The sequence below is a fragment of the Globicephala melas genome, chromosome 16, assembly GCF_963455315.2.
Source record: "Globicephala melas chromosome 16, mGloMel1.2, whole genome shotgun sequence".
NCBI classification, from domain to species: domain Eukaryota; kingdom Metazoa; phylum Chordata; class Mammalia; order Artiodactyla; family Delphinidae; genus Globicephala; species Globicephala melas.
In genome coordinates, this window is record NC_083329.1 from 2,554,701 (window position 1) to 2,579,764 (window position 25,064).

At 51.8% G+C, this 25,064-nt stretch overlaps 1 protein-coding gene across 3 annotated transcripts in view; it reads left to right on the plus strand.

Moving 5' to 3' along the window:
- Positions 1–25,064, plus strand: part of C16H10orf143 (chromosome 16 C10orf143 homolog) — a 107,872-nt gene that overhangs the window by 46,396 nt on the left and 36,412 nt on the right. Inside the window, exons 1-2 of one of the 3 annotated variants that reach the window (XM_060286153.1) lie at positions 12,921–13,089; positions 20,282–20,355. The exons of the other annotated variants lie outside the window; for them this stretch is intronic. Coding sequence (XP_060142136.1) covers positions 13,066–13,089; positions 20,282–20,355 — 98 coding nt within the window. The 5' untranslated portion in view covers positions 12,921–13,065. Of the gene's footprint in view, positions 1–12,920; positions 13,090–20,281; positions 20,356–25,064 lie in introns of those variants that run through there. 3 annotated transcript variants of the gene reach the window in all.

A 25,064-nucleotide genomic window follows, 5' to 3' on the forward strand; every position in this document is an offset into this window, starting at 1 on the left:
CGCGGCCCCCGAGCTCATGATAGTATTCTTGATTTTTGTGCTTATTTTAGAGAGCCTTTAGGAACTTCTGGCCCATCAGTTACTTACAGAATGCGTGCTTATTTGGTGAGGATTCCTGGGCGTCCGCCTCCCATGATCACTGTCACTTCTGCACCCGGTGGGAAGGCAGGGCTGTCTAATGCAAACAGCAGGGCTCAGAGCGGGAGTGGGGACAGAACTTCTGTTGGGGAGGACGGAAAAGTTCTGGACATGAATGGGGGGTGATGGTTACACAGCAATATGAATGTACCGAATGCCGATGCAATGTACACTTAGAAATGGTTATGATGGTAAGTTCTTTGTCGTGTTGTATTTCACCAGAATAAAAAATCAAGACTTGCAGTGACTCAGTCCTTCCCTTTCTTTTTTGTTGGCTGCATCACGCAGCATGCGGGATTCTAGTTCCCCGACCAGGGATCAAACCCAAGCCCCCTGCAGTGGAAGCACAAGTCTTAACCACTGGACTGCCAGGGAAGTCCCACCGCTTCCCTTTCTTTTCCTTGCTTCCTGTAAGTCACCGGCTGTGGACAACCCAAATCCAACCACTCATTTTCCACTTCTTCCTCTTCCTCCAGCCACTGGAAACCCTGGGATAATTCAGGAACTCAGACAAGCCCCCCTGCCCTGGATTCTTTGGGAAAATGGTCACGCAGAGCTGGGGATGACCCTTCAGTCCCCAGTTTGGGGACACAGCCCGGACAAGCGTTTGGATGGAGTCCATTCCTCTGGGCCACGCTCAGGTGTCCTGGAGGAGTTGTTGGCGCTGCTGGGCCTCCCGCCGTAATTGCTGGAGGGCAGACGCTGTGGACGGTGACGCATGTGGCGACTGTCATTTAGTCAGTGCTGCAGGGAAGGCTCACAGACAGCGGCACCCGCATGGATCGTGGCCTTTCCCTCCATTGCACGCAGGGATAGCCGAGCTGGGCAAGAAAAGAAAGGAGGATGAGGAGAGAGAATTCTCCTCTGTTTGAAGCTTGAGCTGTACAGTAAATTTCTGCTCAGAGCCTTGCTCAGCCACCTGACATCTTTCACCTGGGACCCACCTACCCCACAGCTTCTATGGAGTAGAAGTAACCATCTGTCTCAAGAACTCAGCAATAATCCCTCCAGATGACCTTCCAATGGGGGCGGGTCAGTGTCAGGCTCAAAATCAGGTTCCTTAGTTTCCAGTCGCTCTGAGGACAAATATCTTGGTGTGGGTCCAGGATGGCATGTCAGTTTGATCTACAGGGCCGGCTCCGAGCAGTTGGAAGGCTGGGTGGTCCAGTAAAGAGAGGCCGTGCGCCTCCCATGGCCGGTGACGGTAACTGGTTCCCACGGTGACTGGTGGGGACACTGCAGAATGTGGGTTTGCGTCTCCTGGCTGTCACGGACTCATCTGGGGTTTCTGTCTGACCATCCGCTTCCTCTGCTGTATTTTGGGGCCGACATCTCCTTATAGAGTCTGTGACAGTTGTTGGCCACCTGAGGTGAAACGCCGGTGTGCATGTAGTGATGGCTCGGCGTGTGGTAACTGCTACTTCTGCACCCACGTGTGGTTCTCCAGGTGCTCTCCTTGGTCTGCAAGAAGCACTCCCACTTCTTGACTCATGGTAAGGGTGAGAGCCAGAGGCTTTGGAGGCCTGGGGGCAGCTCTTCCTTCTGGAACGAGAGCCCAAGCCCTTCCAGTGGCCTGCTCAGGTCAGCAAGGGCTAATTGAGCTTTAACTAAATACATAATGACTTTTTAGCCCCAATTCAGGACAAAACAATATTCCTTTACGGACATCTAAATTTACTTAGGTGAAAATAATTACACTAATCCAAACTTAAATCACGTTTAGTTATGACCTTTATTAAGAATAAAATTATACGATGTAACTGTCAACCACAAGTGTATATGACATTTGAAGTGATCTTTTTGGTCGGTCTTCAGGTGAGGCCCACTGACTCATGTGTCAGGAAAGCCAGTTGAATGATGATCTAAATCTCTTAAATTTTCCAAACATTCTTGACATGCCTCTTCGTAATTAATTTGAATTAGCAGAAGAAACTTAACCTCAGGGGTCATAAATGCCTTTTCCAATCCCTAAAAGTTGCCGATCATCAAAAATGTCCTGTGGCCATTTGTGCGTCATCTTTGGAGAAATGGCTATTCAAGTCCTTAGTCCCTTTAAAAAATGAGTTATTTGGTTTCTTGCTATTGAGTTATAGGAGTTTCTTACATATTTTAGAAATTAACCTTTTATCAGATATATGGTTTGCAAATGTTTTCTTCCATCCCATAGGTTGCCTTTTTACTTTGTTGATTGTTTCCTTTGCTGTGCAGAAGGTTTTTAGTCCGATGTAGTCCAGCTTGTCTATTTTTGCTTTTGTTGCTTATGCTTTTGGTGTTACATCATGTCATTGCTGTGATCAACGTTATGAAGCTTTTCCTCTACATGTTCTTCTAGAAGTTTTACAGTTTCAGATCTTTAATCCATTTTGAGTTGATTTGTATGTATAGTATGAGATAAAGGTCCAGTTTCATTATTTTGTGTGTGGATATCCAATTTTCCCAGCACCATCTGTGGAAGAGACTATCTTTTCCTCATTGTGTATTCTTGGCACCCTTGTTGAAGATCACTTGACCATATATGCATGGATTTACTTCTGAGCCCTTTATTCTGTTCCGTTGGTCTGTATGTCCATCTTTATACTGTTAATATACTTTTTTGATTACTATAGCTTTACAGTATATTTTGAAATCAGGAAGTATGATGCCTTCAACAGGCATATGAAGAGATGCTCAACATCCCTAATCATTATAGAGATGCAAATCAAAACCACATTGAGACAGCATCTCGCTCCCGTTAGGATGGCTGTTGCCAAAAAAGCAAAAGATAAGTGTTCGTGAAGGTGTGGAGAAGTCAGAACCCTTGTCCACTCTTGGGAGGAATGCAAAGTGGTGCAGCTGTTATGGAAAATAGTATCATGGAGGTTCATCAGAAAATTAAAAATAGAACCACCAGATAGATGATCCAGCAATTCCACTTCTGGGAATATAGTCAAAGGAATCGAAATCAGGATCTTGAAGTGATATTAGCACTCCCATGGTCATTGCGGCACTATTCACAATAGCCAAGATACGGAAACTATCTAAATGGCCGTTGACTGATAAATGGATAAAGAAAATGTGGTATATGCACACCATGGAATATTATTCAGCCTTTAAAAAGAAGGAAATCCTACATTATGTGAAAACATGGATGAACCTGGAGGACATTATGCTAAGTGAAATAAGCCATTCAGAGAAGAATAAATATTGCATGATTCCACTTATGAGGGGAATCTAAAAGAGTCAGACTCAAAGAAGCAAGGGACAGAACCCTAGTTGCCAGGCTGGGGGAGGGGCACACGGGGGGGGGTGTTGCTGGGTGGGTGGAGTTTCAGATGTGCAGGGAAACTAAGCTCTGGTGCTCTGCTTCACGACAGAGCGCCTGTGTCAGCAAACCGTGTGTGTTGCACACTTGAAAACCCGAGAGGCTGGATCCTGTGTTAAGTGTTCTTACCACAGTAAAGTTAAAAAGACCGCGGTGGCACTTGGGAGGGAGGGCTGCACTTACTCTTGGACTTTGCACTTGGGTTCGAATGCTGCCCCTCCCCCCAGAGGGTCGTCGCTGAAGGGCCTCTCCTCCCCCTCCCTGTGGTCAGCAGTTTCTCCTCCGACCAGAGCAGGAGGAGACTTCGCACAAAGCCTCTTTGTCCCTCCAGATGGTTCCACTTATGCCGCGGTTTCACTGGCATCCGGGGTAATTGACAGATGCGCTCAAGACCCCGTGTCCGCAAGTCCAGGCTCTGGAGCAGCCCACGCTGGCTGCTGTGCCCACCCGGACTGCAGGGTATCCCACAGCTGGCCAGCTGTCCCTCCGTTGTCAAGTTCGATACCAGCACCCTGACACAGGTGGACGCGGTCCAGTGAGGGCCCTACATGCTCTGGGCCCTATTCTGGGAAACGCCACCTCAGACACAGAGGCACAGAGGCTTGTCCCAGAAGATCTGACTCTGTCCCCAGAAACCATGTGAGCGGCAGTGATGGGCCCAGCGGATTACAGAGGTCCCGGGGCAGCTGAGCTTTGCTTACATCCTCTCGAGCTCCGCGTCACTCTTAGGAAGCGTGGGTCTTAACAAAAAAGACGTCCTGACACAATGGGTGTAAATGCGTAAGGTGGCCCCTTGTACCCTCAGCGTGGCATTCAGATTTGGTGTTTCTTTGCTGCTTTTGTGAAATGAATTCACAGGACTCTGTCTTATGTGAGGTAGAAAATGTCATGTAGATTTTCACATTTCTTTTAGAAATCTTATATGTTAAAGTCTTACTGTGATTACACCTTATTTTCTCTTCCAGCTTGCCTGGATTTTGTGGATTAGTGATGTTTATATGTCATGGATGATGCCAGGTCCCTGTGCCATTGTCCCCCGTCCAGGCACGCTGGCTCGGCCGTCAGCTGCCGGCCCAGGGCGCCCCTCCATCCCTGTCTACCCGGCCCCCCTCCCAGAGCCCTGAGGGAGGCTGGCCTTGGAGGGCAAGGGTGCGAGGTTTTCTCGGGCCCGAGTGGAGTCGAGGACGGTGCTTCACTCGGCGGTGCCCCAGAGCTGGGCAGGGTTCCCTGGCACCCAGGGGGGTTCCGTGAATATTCACAGAGTCGATTGGAACCAATTTTTAATGAACTTCAGGAGCCCAGCCACCACCAGGCCAGCAGCGTGCTCAGCCAGCGGGGCTGGGGGCGGCCCACCGAGGACCCTCGGCTCGTGGTCCTGCTGCCACATCCTGCAGGGCTCCGACCTCGCAGCCACGTTCACCACCTGCCTCCCGCTGCAGACCCTGCCCTCAGCCCTAAGTGTCACCGTGTTGCCGGTGATTCTCTCCTGGGTAGAAAAGCCACGCGTGTGCGCCGCAGGTAGGCTGAAAAGAGAACACGTGGCGATGAGGTTAAAATCACTCAGCGTATCACCGAGGGACAGTCCCTTTCTAAATGTGACAGGATTTCCTCGCTCTCTGCTTTGATTCCCAACAATGCGCAACAGAATTTCTTGGTTTCCATTGAACATTTTAAATGTTTCCCTGACTTTCTAACTCTAAATGAGAAGAACTCCAAGTCTAAACCCCAGGCGCAGCCTCCCAGGAGTGGAAGCGGCACTTACTCCACGTGGCTTCAGGAGGAGTTGTCACTTTGGCAGCAAACCCTACGAACAAAATGACCGTAAAGTCGGACACCACCTTGGTGGCCGCGAGCGAGCCGGGCCACCCAGCCCAGGACCCACCCCAGCCCCCGAGTGGAGAGGCCTGGACCTGCCTGCCCGGTGTCTTAGAGAGTCGCTGTCCTGCCCGGATGACACGCTGTGCCCCGGGAAGGCACCGTGTGGAGCTCGGATTCTAACATGAAGACCGAGCCCAGCGGAGGAAAGGGGACCCGTCCGAGCTGGACCTCCTACCCGCCAGGTGGCATGGCCATCCTCCCCAGTCTCAGAGGTGGGAGTGTCCAAGCCCTGCCCGGCACCAGGACGCCTGCTCATCCCCCATCCCCTCGGCCGCGTGATTTCCCCAAGCGTTGGGATCAAACACGTGAAGGATGAGTGAGCAAGCCCAAGCCCGACCTCGTACCCACCCTGGCCACCCTCGGGGACACACCTGGGACAGTGCTGAGGGCTGGAGCCCCCCAGTTCCAGGGGCCTCGCTGTATGTTCCAGGGCCTCTGCATTAGTAATAAAGTCTATTAAGAACATGTCTCCCCAGCTCTCTATTTCATTCATGAGCTTCCTCTGTGATGCACAGCTTGTGCATGGTCTGTGAGAAAATTTGCTGAACTGCCGGGACCTGTGTAACTGTGGGGATAGTGGGTGGCCCTCAGGGCCTGAAGCCGACTGAGATCCCTGCAGGCCTCACCTCCCCTGGGCCCCCTGGGTCTGGAACAGCAGCCAAACCCACTCACCCTGAGTCCTGAGTTGGGGGCCCACAACGCTGTCCCAAAGCCCCATGGTGGCCCCAGAAGTGGGTACTGGGGACCTAGTCTGTCCAGCCAAGCCATGGGCCACGTCGGTGACCGGGGAGGAGGAGGGTGCAGGGGGTGCTGGACCTGGGCGGGGAAAGCGGGTGCCTGCCCACCTGGCCAGTGGGAGGGGCGCCCAGAGAGCCAGGCTCCACCCTCAGGCTTAGCGGGTAGGACCGGGGCGAGGATGCAGCCAGACCAGCCTTTACTGCCCCGCTGTCCTACAGCTTCTAGAGGGAGCTGGGCAGGCCAGTGCCAAGCACATCTGTGATGAGCCACAGAGAAGGAGGTAGAAGACAGATTCGTCACCAAAGCAGAGGACCACTGTCCGGGGGCCAGGCTGCCGGATGCGAGCGTGAGCTTCTTCTCTGGGCTTCTAGGGCACGGAGATGGTCTGCTGTATAGACTGCTGGCCCAAAGAAAGGAGGCACACCTGTCCTTTAGGAGAAACTGCGTTACTTCCCTGGAGCTGATTCAGAAGGAACACTTCCAGTGGATCTTTATGTAAATGACATTGGCGGACGGAGGGGAACATCCCTGAGTTGGGGCACCGGTGGGATGTATTGAATCAGAAACGTGAGGAAGCGTGTCTCCGGGGCCAGGTTGGTGTGGCCGTGGTGTTGCCGATCTCAGCTGAGGCAGGGACAGGAGTTGGAGGAAGTGGGCGGTGCCCCTCCCCCGCATGCCTCCCCCACCCCCTCCCAGCTTCCTGGGATCCACTGGCTTTGTAACGGGGGAGGCTGGAAGCCTGGAGTGTGGGTGTCTGGGTTACTCACCGAAGGGAGATCCGGGCACTTCAGAAAGCCCTGCCGGCTGCAAAGCTGTGGGCACTGCTGAGGCATTAAGGCAGCCCCCGGGAAGGGCAGGGCTGCTGGAGGCCCCGGGTCTCCCGCATTGTCCAGGCTGTTTCCCCGTCAGGCATCCAGCCTTGAACAAGAGCCTCCAGTGTCCTGTGGTGACACTCAGGATGAGAGAGAATGAGCACATTACCTTTATTACCCAGGCAGTAGCAAGACGCTAACGAGATAACGTTTGTGAGCAGTTCCGCTGTGCGGCCAGTACTTCTCCAGCGTGTCCTCTGATGGACGCTTGGTCCCCACGATGACGCACATCCCAGCTTCATCCCCACTTCACAGATGAGAACGTCAAGTCCAGAGAAGCTACAGAAGGTACGTGTGTATCATCTGAGGTCCATGGTGGGTTGAGTGGCTGCTCTTGGAGCCCACCTGCATATCAGCGGGAGTCCGGGTCACCCTCAAGGTGGTGATGTGACAAACCAGGTGACCCTTGTAGGTGGAAGACCCACCTGGATAAGAATGTGCATGCCTTTCCTTGCAATTGAAAAGTTTTATTGCCTGTTGTTTAGAATGCAGAGCAAGTGTGCACAGGTATACACACACACACACCCCTGAGATGTGATTCACACTGCCCACCGACCCACCAGGGAAAGGTAAGGGGACTCCCCGTGGGAGGCAGAACAGGCCCCACCCCGGGGAGATCTAATGACCCACATGGTACAGAGAACATTTGATTAAATGAACCTCTCATCCTTTGTTTAAGGCTCCTGACGATTTGGAGCAGGTTTAGGTGCCGCCGGCGGCCTTGCTGCCCGGGAAACACGCCCAGGCCATCTCAGGGGCGGCTGGCAGCAGGCGCCGTCCGTGACTGATAGGGAGACGGCAGCTTTACACATTTAAAAGGAGCATGGCCAGCTTCCTATCTGAAGTATGTTTCCCCAGAGAGACCACCACCATTTGATCTATTTTTGATTAAAATGTAAAAATTAAAAATTAAATCAAATGGTAGTATAACTCCTTGGGGAAAACACACTTCGGTTATGAAGTATTCCCTACAGTAACCTTGAGACTCTTATGGCAGCATTGTCTCATTTGTAGGTGGTATCTTTATGTCACATGTAATTAAAATAAATTGCAGTGAGAACCACCAAACGCCTGCCTTCGGATGTACGGCCTGCAGGCTGGGCCCCTGGGGCAGGTCCTGGTCGGGGAAATGCCAAGCAGAGGGGCAGACGGGGCTGCCCAGCCAGCACGGGACCCAAGGGTGCCCGCTCCGGCCCCTCCCCTTCCAAAGCCCCTGGTGCAGTCTCATCTGGCCCGTGTCAGATGAAGGATCACACCCTCTCTTCTCAAACAGCCTAAGCGCAATCATGTACCATCACCAAATAACGGATACTGCCCCAGAAACCAAAGCAGGTGCAATTGGATTTCCTAGGAAAACGTGCTTTGCAGAATCTAATCTACAGCTGATTGGTATCAAACTACTTTATCAGCCTGCCTGGGAATACGGGAGAGCATTGGATAGGTTCAGGGGACGGTCACCTCGCAGACGAGATGCCGGCGTTTGCCTCGGCGATCCCCGCTGCTGACGGACACGAGCCACGCCGCATGCGGGGTGTGACTGGACATGCCGTGGCCGCCTAATCAGACTTTCTTGTCTGCATTCATTTTTTGAAGGCTCTGCTTCGAATGAACATTCCCCAGAAGAAAAACGTTTCCGGAATAAAGGTCTTAACGCAGCTCGCAGCCATGCTCTGCCGTGTTTCTACGTGAGCCATGCCGGGCCCGAAGGGCTGCAGAAGTGCTGAGTCCCACGTCAGCGGGCACGAGGGCTGGCGCTGTCGTCGGCACACAGGGTGCAGGCTCGTGCCGCTTTACTTACCTACTAGTGTCAGACGCTTGGCACGTGTAGATTTCCCTTTCTGTTCTCAGATGTTCTGGCAGCACAGCCTGGCTCGCTGGAAGCAAGTCACGATCGTCGGGATTTGGGAAGGCAGTCACGTGATGAGCATGGGCTGGGCGGGCTCCGTCTCACGTCTTCCTCCCTGATGCCCACTGATGCCTCCTCCTGGGGCATGTGTGTGCGAGTGTTTGTATGAATGTGCGTGTCCACACATGGGTGTGTGTGTACGTGTATGCGTGTGTATGCACGTGTGTGTGTGGAGGTTATAAAAATCATACACAAAACTCCTGCAACTTTCATTTTCACTTAACACTGTGTCCTGAGCGTCCTTCCTGTAAATATAACTCATCAGCACAGATCTGGCTCGTTGTTTTAAGAGCCACGTGTTATTACATTGAATATATGAACAATAATTCGTGTTGCTGGTATCCTCTTGATAGACACTTGGGTTGCTCTTGAATTTTTGCTACAGCCAAAAATGCTAAAACTTGTAAGTTTAAAAATGCAAGTCAAATCTGTTAGATATTTTACAATCAATTTGGCAAGAAGTTTTAAAAAGCGTAACACTTGGTGCTGGTGAGGATGTTGGAAGATAGGCACTCAGTCACTGTTGGCAGCAATGAGAAGTGTTACCATCATTCCGGACGGCCATTTGGCACAATCTTTTAACGTGTCATATGCCCCTGCTCTTTGCTCAATTCGTCACCCTCCTAAGAATCGATTCTGTCCACAGATTTATGCCCAAAGCTGCGTTCTGAGCCTACGGAAGGGACCACTGTCTTCTTTCCCTTCTGGGGTCAGACGTCCTATGTGGGGACGGTGACACCTGTCAGGGCCCCTGGAGATTTAGGTTTGTTGAAGCCACCAGTACTCCGGATGTCTGGTCTCAGACACAGCGTTCAAAGCGGAACAGATTTCCCCAACTCTGCCCTCCGGTGGCGGGAAGGAGGCGATAGCGTTTCGGATGGCGCAGCACCCCGCATCCACCCTAGGAGGCCTCACAGAGGTCCGGGTGGGGCATGGGTCCTGACCAGGATGCAAGCGTCCCCTTGCATGGTGGCTTGTGTCCAGGAGTGGTGCTTTGGACAAAGAGGCTGTGCAGTTTCCCCCAGGCCCCCATGGCCGTCAGGGCCCCCTCTCGCTGGGCCTCCAGCTCCACTCCTGTGGTCTCTTCTTCTCCTGCCCTTTTGAGTAAGGGGCTTTACCACGGGAGGCAGGCAGGGTGGGCCAGGCCAGGAGAGAATCACCGAGGACGCTCGTTGCTGCCTTATTTCCAGTGAGGGGAAAGAATTTGAGGCCAGTACAGAGTTGATATCCATGAACCAAACGGCCCACTTCCTGAGATGTTTTGCAAAAGGAGCCTTGACGTGGCCTTCGCCTTGGAGAGACCCAAACACTCACATGGTCCTTGCACCGCAGGGACAAGCAGATGTATGACACAGTCATGGTAGCTCTTTGTGGACTGCCTGGCACAGGTTACCTGGCACAGGGGTGCCTTTAGCCCAAAAGGGGTTGGGGACTGGGGGTGCAGGGACCCGGGCATTCCCTTAAAGAGGCGGCCCCCAGACTCAGACTGGTCGAACACCAGCCCCTTGTGTCCCCACCGATGTGTCCACTGTCACCCGCACCCATCCTGGAGCACCCTGACTGGCTAAGTTGTTGAGAGATTGGAGCCTGCAGGCCTCCTGCTGACAGTGGAGCCACTTCCCCATACGAGTCAGTTTCTTACCCCAAGCTCTCCACCGTCGATGCCGTGCGACTTGCTGCGTCTCTGAATGGGTCATGCCCATTGGCTCCCTGGGGACAGCAAACTGATGGTAGCCTTCCTTAAAGGCATCCAGAGTGCCTTGGGGAAGGCCACGGACCCAAACAAAACTGTATGAAGAGCCTCGAGGTTTCCTAGAGGTGAAAGGCGTCCTTATCATCCGCGGTGTATGGATGAGGAAACGGGCCCGGGTTGCGAGCTGACTTCCAGGGTCACCCGGATGGGACAGAGCAGCACGGAGCTGGGTTTCTGGCTGCCAGGGTGACCAACTGTCCTGGTTTGTCCGCTGCCGAGGGTTTCCTGGGACACAGGACTCTCAGTGTTAACAGGGACGTTCCAGGGAAACCAGCCCCAGTTGGTCACTCTATGCAACATCTCCCAAGCGCCTCCCTGGGTGCTCCCTGCCAGCTGGGGCCCTGTCCGCATGCCCTGCTCCTCGCCCTGAGCTCAGAGCCCCCAGTTCAGCACTTCTTTCTGGGCTGCCGTCTCTGCTTCCTCCCTTCGTTTAGGTCTGGAATGGAATAGCATACACAGTCGGTGCTCAGTAGTTGTGCTCTGAGCCACACTGGACTGACTGTAGGCAGGGTGTACAGGTAATAATCGGGGACAGCCCAGTCCCAGATTCAGGAGCTGGGCAGTCCAAAGCCAAGGCAGGCATTGTTCTGCCAGGCTGGGGATGGGGAGGGCACCGTCCAGGCAGCTGAACCCTGCTGTCCCATCGTTTAAATTGAGCAAACTAATTAACAAAATAATCCCCCCAGATCATTTCCCTCCCAGGCTTCCTGTGTGTGTCCAGCGGCAAAGTCTGGAGGGGCGGTCACACAGGCTAAGGTGGACCTTAGCGGCTGTGGGGACCACCCTGGTCGGGGCCGACACCTGCGCAGGAGCCGGCAGCCAGGGGACAAGATGCTCCCGGAGGACACCAAGCACGAGGGAGCGGCCGTGACAGGAATCGCGGGCCAGGGGGCTTTTCTGCACCCGCCGTTCTCTAATGAACGTGTTTCTCTTCTGATGACGTGCCACTGAAGATGCATTCCTCCTAAACAAATGAGAAGTTCAGAACCAGAAACTTCAGTCTGTGGCAGGAACAGGACCCCTGTTCCCCACTGGCAGGGACACCTCAGGGCCCAGGCCCTTCCTCTCTGCCTGGACCTGCTGGGAGCCGGCGCCGGTGTTTCTTCCTGTCACGAAAGAATTAAAGACAACATCTTGGGTGGGAAGCAATTGCGGAGGGTGGAAGTTTCTGGCTAGGCAAATAAACTGGATTCAAGTATATTACAGCCCTAATCTTTCCTGCCTCTCTCCAGACGCTCTCCGTACATGGAAAAATGAGAATGTATTCGCAGACAAAGCGTGACCTGAGGGAGAAGGCCGCCGGAACCTGGATTTTCAATAACATAAGACAATAAAGCTTAGACTTCTAACCTGCTGCAATATGGCTGAAGTATAAAGAGCTTAGCTGCTAATAAAAGGGAAGGGGTTTCCCCTCCTATCTGCAGATCCGGACCCCCCAGAAGGACACTTCACAAAGATCATAATGGGTTAGCCGGGATCACACAGACACGGGGCCCCTTGTTGACTGATTGTCTGACAGTTGTCACCTATGTGTCTGATATTACTAAGTCCCGCGTTGATTTCCTTGGGGTATTTTTGTCCCTTTAATTGCATATCTTCCTGTTGTGACCCTACACGGGGCAACATGTTGGGCTAGAGTTACCTGATGGCAGGTGCACATGCACTGTGCATGGCACCTCCTCGCTGGGGTGGGACTTGGCAGCGGCCACCCCACGGGGAGGGCAGGCTCTTAGGACGCAGGACAGAGCCGATCGCTTCGTCCTGGGAGGTCAAGCACCCAGACTCCTTGTGCAAAAAGGGAGCTGGTGAAATTCAGGATTGTGAGCAATCCTTCTCTGAATTTGTTTATCAAGTACTTTACCAGCAGATTAATGGGTTGCCAAGCTGTTCCCCAGACAGTATAATTGAGGCAAATTGCATGAATACACTGCATCAATATGAGTGCATGAGTCAAGCTGGGGGAAGGCAGCAGTGCTTGGTTAAAAATGTTCTTTGCCATGTAAAATGAGCCAGCAATGGAGCTGTGCAGAACTGCAACGCCAGCAGCCTTTCTGCCTGTCCGTCCCCTCCCTCCCCTCCACCAACTCCACCCAGACTTCCAGGTGGCTCAGGGCTGGTCCAGGCTGGCCCATGGCTCAGGGCTGTGCCATGCTCTTCAATATCATCTGCACTTTAACATGACACTGAAGCCAAGTTTTCCAAAACATTCCAATTCTGTTCATTCCAGGTGTCACATCTTCCCTCCAGCTACGCCTCGGAAGAGCCAACCCCCTTGCGTAGAGGACACATCTCTAGAAGCTTTCATTTCCGCAGCAGTCCCTGAGGTGGGCTGTGTAGCCAGGCTGTCCTCTGGGAACTCAGACACTGTACAGTGATTCACACCCATGTGGAGCCACGTCACTTCTCGCTCGGGTCGTCAGATACAGACCACGGAGACGTTGGATGCTCACAACACCACACGGCCAGAAGGCAGCTGCCGATGAGCGAGGAGCCCTCCTCTCAGGTGAGGGCTTTTAGAAATGCTCCGGCCCTGGTGCTGGGGGCCTGAGGAGAGAGCTGCCTGCCTCTGGGTCAGGCTGTTGGTGCTGCCAGGAGGCAATTCTGAGCCACAGACAGAGCCCACAGAACTATCTGGACCCCTCTGTCCAACACGGGCTCTGCCCCAGTTGGTACTTTTGGTACTGTGTTGGGAGGTCCTGAGGTGTGTGGTGGTGCCCACGACCTACTGGGCTTGGAGGACCAGAGCCCAAGACCCAAAATGGGCTCCCAGTTAGACAGGCTGATGTGGGAAGTGGGCACCAGATGTGCCACTCAGTAGCTCCATGACTGCGTCCTCCAGAGCCTCAGTTTCCTCATCATAATATAAGGATGACATGGGTGCCACTGGGTGGATCAACTGAATTAATTACAGTCTTTTAAGAGAGGGCAGTCCTTCGCCTTTGAAGGGCAGTGTTATGAGATGAATTGTTTCCTTCTCAAACTTCATATATTGAAGTCCTAGCTGCCGGTAACTCAGAATGTGACTCTATTTGGAGAAAGAGTCTTTAAAGGTATTTAAGGTTAAAATGAGGTTATTAGGGTGGGTCCCAATCCAATATGACTGTTGTCCTCATAGGAAGAGGAGATTAAGACACAGACACACACACAGGGAAAAGACAGACACACAGGGAGAAGACAACCATCTACATGCTGAGGAGAGAGACCTCAGAAAGAAACCAAGCCTGCTGACACCTTACTTTTGGACTTCCAGCCTCTAGGACCGTGAGAACATGAATTTCTGTTGTTTGAGCCACATAGTGGTAGCAGCCTGAGCAGACTAATACAGGCAGATTTGCCCACAGCTGGCTCTGCCCTCAGCCTAGAGAGAGTTAACCTTTTATTCCTTAATCTCTTCTGTTTCTACCTGTCACTGAGTCATCTGCTCAGAGGCTTCCCAGCTTTGTGACAGGTGAACAAAACACCTGTGCATTGGAAACAAGCATACGGGTATAGCCAAGTAAACTCCTACTGGACCTAACCCTCTTGCATATAAAAACTAAAAACTCTGCACAAAAAGAAAAAACTCTGCCCAAATCTCTGACTGATATCTGAACCACACATGCTTGTAGGTAGAATCAAAGCAGTTTAGCTAAAATAAAAGATCTGCGCTGTGATTTGGGCTGATACTAAAGACAGAGTTTGCAATTTAAGTCCAGTCATGTTAACTGCCTACCAAAACAAAAAAGTCAACATTCTCTGGAGGATTAGAATAGACTCCAGAATCTCTGCAACATAACATTCCGATACATGACATTCAGCATACAGTCTAAAATTGCTTGACATATGAAAAAAAAAAACAACAGGAAAGTGTGACTCAGTCTCAAGAGGAAAGTCAATCAGCTGAGAACAATCCTGAGGTGACCCCCAAGATGCTGGAATTAGAAGGCAACAACTTTAAAGAAGATATTATAACTACACGCAATTAAGTAAGGAAAAATATGCTGGCAGTGAAAGAAGAGATAAGAAATCTCAGCTAAGAAATAGAAATTATAAAAATCAGAACCAAAAAGAAATTCTAGAACTGAAAAAAATAATTGAAAAATATTTGAACTAAAATATTCAGGGGATTGGCTTATTACCAGAACGGAGATAATAGATTAAAATCTGAGTCAGTGAACTTCAATATAGATGAATGTCAATCATCCAATCTGAAGAAGAGAAAGAAAACAGGTTGAAAATAATGAAGAGAGCCCTGGGAACCTGTGGGACAATATCAAAACATCTAACACATATGCAATTTGAATCCCAAGAGGAGAGAAAGCAGAGAATGTAGGAGAAAAAAGTATTCAAAGTTATAGTGGCCAAGACGTTTCCTAAATTTGGTGAAACACCTAAATTTGAATTTCAAAAGGTTCAGTGAGCCCCCAAACAAGATAAATATAAATAAAACCATGTCTGAGCATCATAATCAAACTGCTGAAAATCAAAGGAAGAGGCTATCTCTGAAGCAGCCAAAGAAAAACTATACACATTGTACATGAAGGATACGATCTGAGTGACTGCAGACTTCTCATCAAAAACTATGGAGGCCAGAAGGCAGTGGAACGATGTGTTTGATGCTGAAAGACAAACCCGTCAACCTAGGAGTCTGTAACCAGGGACAGTATCCTTCAAAAAGGAAAATGTTTTCAGATTAAATAACAGAGAATCTGTTGCTATTTATGAGAACTACTAAAAGAAGTTCTTTGAAAGGAAATGATACCAGTTGGGAATTCAGATTTTAGAGAAGTAATGGAGAGTATCAAAACTGGGAAATATGTGGGTACATATAAATGAATGTTAAAATCTTAATTTCTTTAAAATACATAAGACTGGGGCTTCCCTGGTGGCGCAGTGGTTGAGAGTCCGCCTGCCGATGCAGGGGACACGGGTTCGTGCCCCGGTCCAGGAGGATCCCACATGCCGCGGAGCGGCTGGGCCCGTGAGCCATGGCCGCTGAGCCTGTGCGTCCGGAGCCTGTGCTCCACGATGGGAGTGGCCACAACAGTGAGAGGCCCGCGTACCACAAAAAAAAAAAAACCCATAAGACTGTTTAAAGCAAAAAAGCTGTAACATTTTCTTCTGGGGTTTATTATGTATGTGGATACAATACCCATGACAACTATAGATTAAAGGACTGGGGGGACATATGGACCTATACAAACTATAGATTAAAGGACGGGGGGGACACATGGACCTATACAATTATAAGGTTTCTACATTTTACATATGGTGCTACAGTATTAACTCTAACTAGACCGAAAAGTGAAGGATGCGTATTGTGTATACTTTAATCTGTAAGCAGCCACTAATAGTGTAATGTACAGAGGTGTAGCTAAAACACAGTAGGTTAATTGAAATGGATTTTTTAAAAATATTCAACTAATCCAAAAGAAGGCAGAAAATGAGGAACAGAGGAACACAAAACGGAGGGAACGAAAAGAAAACAAATACTTAAATTAGCCTAAATCCAACCACATCAAAACTTACATTAAATTTTAGTGAACTGAGCATGCCAATTAAAAGGCAGAGGGTGTCAGAATGGACTTTAAAAAGCAAGACCCACACCTCATACTCATTAGGATGCGACAGTGAAAAACCCAGAAAATAACAGGTTGCAAGGATGTGGAAAAATGGGCATCCTTGTGCACTATTGGTGGGAATGTACAATGGCACAGCTGCCGTGTAAAACAGTGTGGTAATTACACAAGACTAAAAACAGAATTACTGTATGATCCGACAACTCCACTTCTACATATATACCCAAAAGAACGAAAAGCAAGGACCTGAACAGATATTTGTGCACCATGTTCATAGCAGCATTATTCACAGTAGCCAAAAGTGGGCGGCCACCTATATGTCCATCGATGGGTGAAAGGGTTAGCAAAATGTGGTAAATACATACAAGGAAGTATTATTCAGCCTTAAAAAGAAGGACATCCTGACACAAGCTACAACATAGGTGAACCTTGAAGACATTATGCAAAGATGTTTCTGTCACAGCCCCGAGTACTGAGGGGCGTCCACACACCCTCCCCCATGCTCAGAGCCCTGAGGTCCAGATACAGCAGGGCTGTGTCTACTCCTCACATGCTGGTACCTGCTTTGACTAAAACAGGAAGGAAAACCCCAGATTCAGGACTGGGGCTCTCCCCTCTGCCCTGCTCCCCTGTGCCTTCCAGTGCAGAGTTCCCAAGAACACCCTCCCTCGGGCAAGCCTGGCCACCGCTGCCCAGCCCCTCTGGCCTCTCTGCTCTGGGCTGCAGCCTGCGATGCTGTCTGTGAGTGGGGCCCGTGGGCCCGTGCAGGCAGGCTGGTGGCCGAGCCCAGGGGCAGGCCGTTGACCTGGACACGCAGCCCGAGCGAGAGGTTAGTTCTGGACAATTCCGCCCTCGCCAGAGATTGTCTTCCTGGGATGGCAGGGCACAGCCTACCACTCTGCCTGACCTGGGGCAGGGGAGCCAGAGAGGGAAAGAGAGCAGGGACTCTACCTGTGGACAGGGGACCGGAGTGCTGGCTCTGAGTCCACATGCCTGATGAGCCCAATGAGTGGACGTTTTAGTCATGATGAGCTGTTCCTCCTCCTTTCTTTTACTGCTATCTGAGTTCTGTTTTGTCTGGTGTTAATGTCGCCAGCCTAGCCTTCTTATGCTTACTGGTTTCAGGGCATGTCTTTTAACATCTATTTGTGCCCAGCCTATCTGAGTTTTCATTTTAAAGTAACGATTTTAAAGGAACCTATTTAAGCTAACTATTACAGCTGGGACTTGCTGTTTTCTCATTTCTTTTTCATTGTGGTAAAATACACAGAACATAAAAATTCCCTGTCTTCAGTGTAATTTACCATTTTTAAGTGTATAGATCAGTAGTGCTACGTGTATTCACACTGTTGTGCAGTCAGTCTCCGGAACTGTTCATCTTGCAAAGCCGAAACTCTGTACCCATGAATAAATGCCCCGTTTCTCCCCTGCCCTGCAGCCCCTCGAGACCACCATTCTGCTCTCATCTCAAAATCCTGGGGGCTGTGAGCGTGGTGGAGGGTGTGTGGGTGTCCCCTCACTCAGGACCCTTTAGCCCTGTGAGCCATTAGGACACTGGGTGTCACCCAGGTCCTGCTGCTCTGAGGCACAGCCTGTGGCATTGGCCAATGTCACGCCGCAGCCTGACTCCTGTCTCTCACTGGCCGGGGCCATGCTCCGTGGCAGATCTCGGGCCTGGAGTCCAGGTCATGGGCACTTGTTTATACTCGGTGGTCTGGGGCTTCATAGGACCTCCTTTATGGTCGACGAGCCACAGGTGTGGGGAAGTCCCCAGGCAAGTCCTCCCCGCTCAGGAGCGCGGCTGGAGGAGAGAAGCGCAGAGGACCTCAGCGCCTGGCCCTGGCTCAGTGCACTCACCTGCCACGCACGTCACTGCCTGGCCCCCCCGTGCATCCATGGGACTAACAGGCCTGTTTCTCATTGGGACCCCACAAGGAAACGGTTTCAGCTGCTCCTTTTCTGTGTCTCAGTGTGCACGCAGCGGTTTTCATCACCCGACCAGAACGCCTGAATTACTTCTCTACCCCCTGCTGCAGCAGCCAGCGCTGGAGCTCTGATCCAAACCTGAACACTGGGCACGCTTGCGTGAATTCTTGGGAGCTTGAGGGGAAAACATTTCAAATTAGGGAGAACATCCCAGTACTTGGGAGCACTTGGAATCCTCAACAGCACCACCATTTCTAAGTGCATTTCAGAAGAGGAAAAAGCTCCTCTGTGAGCATCCCTTGAAATCGCCTGACAGAGAATACTCTGCAGGGGCCCGTGGGTGCCTCCTAACTTTTGTGGGAGAAGGATCTGAAGAGCCCAGAGGCCGGCACCCTCTACTGTGTATCATACAAGCAGTGTGAAACCTGAGGAAACACTGACAATGCTTTGGACACAACACCAGTGACCTGCCCACGTGCTGTCACGGCATCTTCCCACCGGTGACCCATCATCAGGGCTGCAAACTGATACCCGTGAAACCACCACGTGGAACGTGAGCCCCTGAGCCATGGGCCTGGAACGGTGAGAGCATCATTCTCGCAGCCCTGGGGGTGGGGGGCAGGGGAGCTTCCAACAATGTTCACAGCAACCCTCGACCTGTCAACATAGATTTTGAAACACTCACACCCATCTTGGAATATGGCAGAGTATCAACCAATGAATCGATTTTAAAAATTGAACTTTAAGGACAAATAAATAAGATCGAGGAGGCTTTGCTGTATTTGTCTGCTAGGGCAGCTGTAACAAAGCCACAGGCTGGGGGGCTTAAACAAGATGAAATCTATCTTCCCACAGTCCTGGAGGCTGGACATCCAAGATCAAGGTGTGGGCAGGGTTGGCTCTCCTGAGGCCTCTCTCCCTGCCTTGTAGACGGCCACCTCCTCCCTGTGTCCTCACGTGTCTGTCCTCTGTGGTCACGTGTATCCAGTGTTTCTTCTCATAAGAACACCAGTCCTAGCGGATGACCTGATGACCTCCTGTAACCTCAGTCACCTCTCGAAAGGCCCCATCTCCTGGCAGGGGTGCCGGGACCACTTGGACATGTGAGGCCTCCGTCACCTCACATACCAAATGGGGATTGGAGCATGACCCCCGTCAGACGTCATGAGGAGAAATGAATCCATCCAGGCAACTAGAGTTTGGAACGGATACATCAGGCCCGTGATGAACAGGAACAATTGTTTCTCAAATCCCTGCTTTGCCGGCGAAGCCCCAACTGGTGCTTCCTTAAGTGCGTCTTCTCTGGCCAAGCGTGGAGATGGCCAGGGCCGGGGTCCCCGCCAGGAGCTCAGTACGTGAGGGAGGCGGATGCAGACACAGGCACTGGCATCCTCTGAGGTCACCGTCAAAGTAGCCTTTTTCACAGGGCAAAGGGAAGCCAGGTAAAGGGGCACTGGGGGTCTCCAGGTGTGGGCAGGGTGCTTCCCAGGACAGAGCAGATTCTTCAGGAGGTCCAGGAGTCCGCAGAGCTGCAGGAAGCACAGTGAGGGCTGTGTGTCAGGGGAGCCACTGGCTGCTAAGAGTTCAGAACCAGATGCCCAGGTGGGCGCCGGGCCCTGGCGGGGGGGCTGACTAAGGAGTTGCTCCCCACACTAGTGTCCTGGGGCCGCTGTAACCAAGTGCCACGAAGTGGGCAACTTAAAACAGCAGAATCTATTCTCTCACGGTCTGGAGGCCAGAAGCCAAGGTGGCAGCAGTGCCCTCCCTCTGGATGCCGCAGGGCATCCTTCCTGCCTCCCTGGCTTATGGCGTTCGCTGGGGTTCCTCGGATGGCAGCTCCTCCGTCGTCATGTGGACGTTGTCCCTGTGTGTTCTGTTCCTCTGTGTGTGTCTCTCCTCTCCTTACAAGGACACCAGCCATTGGATTTGGGGCCCACCCTAATCCAGAATGACCTCATCTTTAACCAATGACACCTGCAAAGACCTATTGCCAATTGTCACCTTCCAAGGTTCTGGGTGGACGTGCACCTGGGGAGACACGATTTAACCCTGTGCAGGAAGCATGTTGTGAAGAGCAGCCCCCTTTGTCCCATCTTGGAGAGACTTTCTCACTCCCCAATTCACCCCTGTGATGCCCCAAAGCAGTGTGTGATATTAACTGAGTCACAAGTGTTTTCTGAAGAGAAGCTTCTTTCTTGCTTCTCTCCCCAGGGATGGAAGACGAGCAGGTGCTTCCTTCCCCAGGCAGGGGAGGCTAAACCAAGCCCAGGACTGCGGGACCGCGGGTAAGAAGGGGGGCTCCGGGCCTCTGGCCTCAGACAGGCTGCAGCCCCCAGGCCGTCCCTGCCGCTTTCTCCCCTCTGTGCGTTCACTGCGCTTTGCCCACTTGCATTAGATCATACTTATCTAATAGGACTTAATAGGACTCATGTGTTTGCAAGTGGTCAGAACAAAATGGGAGCTGACCAAGGCAGCCAGGGGCTTGTGGAAAGGACTTGGACGTGTCTCTAAGAGCCACTCAGCCCCTAGGAAAGCAAGCACAAACCAGGGCTGGATGTGACATCCGGGCCACGAACGCCCCCAGGCCCCTCCAGCTGCCTCCCCGCTCCCTGCACTTGGTTCCCTTCACGTGCGCGGCGCGTCAGCTTTCTCCACGTGGCTGCCGACGGCCCCCAAGTGGGTCTGCCTCAGCCGACGGAGATCCAAGTCCAGAACCCTCAGGGCAGCAACTCGTTGGTCAGGTCCCTCCCGGCCCCGCGCAGCATCGGAGGCCGGCTGGGGACAAGGAATTGCCCACGGAAAGGCGAGGGCCTGGCAGGGAAGCCTAGGGAGGTCTGCTCCCTGCCGCCATCACTCGGGGATCGCTTGTTTCCGGCATTTGGGAGCCACAGGGCTAATGTTTGTCACTTGGAAATCATGTCCTGTGCAGGGCTGAGCGAGCTAAAATCAGACGTTGGCGCCATTTAGCTGACACCAAGCCGTGAGGGATGCTGCAGTGCTGGGGCCTCCAGGCAGCAGGGACCAGGGACGCGGTGGGAGCTTTCCTGTAGACCCGGACGCAGGCCGTGCACTTGGAGGGCCGGAGGGACATTCCTGCCTGGCTGGCCAGCTCTCCCTGAACCAGCCCGACAGGCCTCCCTATTTCTGGTCTGGGCTGGGGGTTCCAGTCCATGAGAGACAGTGTGCCTTCATGAAGTCAACCTCACGTTCCCCCATGCTTTTCAAAGGCAGGAGAACCCAGCCAATGCCTCCTAGAAGAGAAACGGAGATGGGGAGAGCGGGAGGGAGGAGAGGTGATGCCAAGCTTTCAGGAGAACTGCGGATGGAAGGGGGCAGGAGCAGCAAAGGCTGAGCAGTGAACAGAAAGCTGGGAGGAAACTCTGACCCAGGGCACCGCTGAGGGCTGCCCAGCGGCCGCAGCAGGCGGGAGCTTGAGACGGTAGATCTTAACTGGGAATTTGATGATCGCTTGAGCAAATGGTAAAAAGAGGGTTTGTTGGCTTGAGCTGGAGAGTCCTGAGATGGTGATGGGTTCGGGCGGGGAATGACCCGCATCAGGGGTCGGCAAACTCTGGCCCTCGGGCCACATCTGTCCTGCCGGCTTTTCTTGTAAGTGCATTGTTACGGGAACACGAGCACAAGCATTTAAGTGACATCTGTGTCTGCTTTCACACAACAAGGCAGGGTTGAGCGGTTGTGCCGGAGACCATCGTCTGGCAGAGCCTAAGATATTTATTACCTGGGCCTTTACACGAAAGGTTTGCTTGCCCTGGCTCTAGAGCTGTGCTCTCTAATGTTATGACACTTGAAACCTGTCTAGTCTGAACTAAGATGGGCTTAAGTGTAAACTAAGATTTCAGAGGCTTACTAGGAAGAAAAGGGTATTAAATAGCTCATTAAGAAATTTTGCGTATTTGTTTGCGTGTTAAGGTGGTATCTTTTGATGTGTTTGGCTAAATGAAATATAGTATGAAAATTAATTTCACCTGCTTCTTTCTACACTTTTCCCGTGGCTACGTGAAAAGTGTAGAATTTTCAACTGTGTCTGTGGCGCCTGTTGCATTTTTATTGGACGGCGCTTGTTCAGACTCCACGCCTCTCTCCCACCTCCCGGGTGGGGTTCCTGCATGTGGTGGAGGAGGTGGCTGCCGGCATCATCTTTTCAAATTGCAGGTCACAGCCTATCAAGTGGCCAGGAAATCCTTTTAGTAGGTCATGGCCAGAATTTTTAAACAATGAAATAGAACAAAAGAAAATATTTATAGTGAATTGCACACTAAAGATGCTGGTTTGCAAAACCTTCTTAAGTTAAGCATTTTTTAGTTCATCGATCTAAGTGCTGGAAGTTGTAAGAGGTACAGTTGACCTGGGGATTGGCTCCAGAACCTCTGTAGATACCAAGACGCGAGGATGCTCACGGCCCGTATATAAAATGGCTGAGTATTCTTCTCGCATTTGGTTGAAACCACAGATGCAACCCCATGGATATGGAGGGCCCACTGTGCTATAATTTTATGAACAACTAAGAAAGAAAACACACAGCCAATTAAACCATGATGAAACCATGATGAAACCATGATGAAACCATGATGAAATTAAATGACAGGCATTCGGAACACCAGAATCAGTCCCAACAGCTTCTTGGTGCTTTGAGTTCCTTGTCTACCGTGTAGGCCTTGGCCATTTATCCTGCCTTGGGCTGCATTGCTGGGTGTGGTATAGTCAGTCCTTTTGCATATGTCTTGGTCACCAAACACAACCCAGCCTCACCTACTTATGGGCCTCTTTCCTTCAGGTTCATAAAGGACTGGATGTTGTTTTGCAGGAAACCATGTGGCCTCCCAGTCATTCTCCCAATGATGCGTATTTGCTTCCCTAATTTTTTTTTTAATTAATTGATTGATTTATTTATTTTTGGCTGAGTTGGGTCTTTGTTGCTGCGTGCGGGCTTCCTCTAGTTGTGGCGAGCGGGGGCTACTCTTCAGTGTGGTGCATGGGCTTCTCATTGCGGTGGCTTCTCTTGTTGCGCAGCACGGGCTCTAGGCGTGTGGGCTTCAGTAGTTGTGGCTTGCGGGCTCTAGAGCGCAGGCTCAGTAGTTGTGGCGCACGGGCTTAGTTGCTCCGCAGCATGTGGGATCTTCCCGGACCAGGGCTCGAACCCGTGTCCCCTGCATCGGCAGGCGGTTTCTCAACCACTGCACCACCAGGGAAGCCCAGCTTCCCTAATATTGAATTCTGATTCAATATTGATTTGAATTCGAGTCAGCTGCGCTTTGGTGCGTTCTACATACTCAAAATTCTTTCATTTTAATGCTGAATCAGTGACTCTCTTTGAAGACATTTTAACAAAAATGAAGTTCACCCCATGTGGTACCAAAAAGATGGGCAACTCAAGTGAGCTGAGGAGGGTGCCAGGCAGCGATTCATTGCAAGGCGGGGTCTGTGTAAGACAGAGTGCATTTCAGAGAGGCTAAAAGGTTAGAATAGACCACACGTGAGATATGAACATGTGAGGATTGGTCCAGCATAAACCACGTTTCCTACTGTGGGTTGTGCTGAAATGTGTCAAGCGGTGCCATTCATGTTTAACGCGGAAGGTGGGGCGGGGCCTTGTGGGGCCCACACGCGTGCGTTCTCTCCTAGGCCACGCAGGATGTTCATCTGTTCTTTCAGTAGTTCAGGAAGGATTATGGAGCAGGTACCCCATGCAAGGTATGAGTTGGCGCCAGAGGAGCAGGGGGCAGCCTCGGGACGGGGAGAAGGGGAAGCCCAAAGTGCAGCAGGAGTTAGGCGAAGTTCTGCCGCATGGCAGCTGGCGCGGGGGGTGGAGTGTGGCCTCACTTGAGATGCAGCACGGCAAGATGAGATCTTTCCAGAGAGACGCCCAGGCAGAAGCAACACTGTGAAGAGGGAGGAGAGAACACCTAGTGGGTCAGTTAATTAACCAGCCAGTCAGCTGCCCTGTGTGCCCGGCTGCCCCCTGCCCCATGCCAAGCTCCTCGTGGTTGGCAGAGGTTCCATGGAGATGGTTCTGAGTGTCTGTGCACTAGAATTGACGGCTCCGAGACTCAGGCCAGCCCCTGGGTCCTCTTTGCTTTGTTGTCCCCTTGGGCTCATCTCCCGGTGGCCCAGGATGGTGGGGGCCCTGCTGCCTGCCAGTCCCCTCTGCACAGAGCCAGTGGACCCTGCAGGGTGCTAACCCCATGGGCGGCCCACAGGTCTGGGCCAGTGGCCCTCCCTGCCCTGCCTATGCTGCGGGAGCTACTGTGGTCTCAGGCATGGACACATGTGGGTTTGCTTTGGTGGCAAAGCCTGAGGGTCCTTTGAACTGAGTCAGTAGTTTCTCTGGGGGATGCACAAAACAAGCAAAGCTTCATTTCCCATGTCTCCCGGGTGACAGTGGCCAATTCCCACCCCATCCCCCGGCATCCTCCTTGCGTGCCCGCCGCCTGGACATTTTGGCTCCAGAAGAGGCAACGGAGCTGACACATCTTCGGTGGCGAGCGGTGAGCACACAACTTCGTAATGAGGTCGGAAAGTTTGGGGCTACAGACTTACTGAATTTTGTAGTAAGATATAACACAGCTGCTCTCATTTGCATTTCACAGCGCTGTTTAGGACGGATGTTTAATACTTAATGAATTGAACATTTAGATACGGCGATGCATTTGACACCTACCATTAAAGAAGGGAGCTTCCAAAGCAGTGAAGTCCTCCTGAAGCTGTGGTTTCGGGGTCTAGGCAGTGAAATCTCCAATGGGCCAGAGGGGGACGAAGGTCTCGAAGATGCTCTGTACCTTCTTCCTGTGCAGAGGGGTTCCCGGGGCCTCCTCCATCCCTAGTGACCACCCAGGCTGCTCCCGCCAAGCACCCCACCTCCTTCAGATGAAGCATTGGGTGAGCTTTCCTCTCTGACAGAGATTGTTCTAGAAAGGCATCCCATCCCTTGTGGACTGATTCAGGAAGTTAAAACAAAGTTATGAATACCCGACAG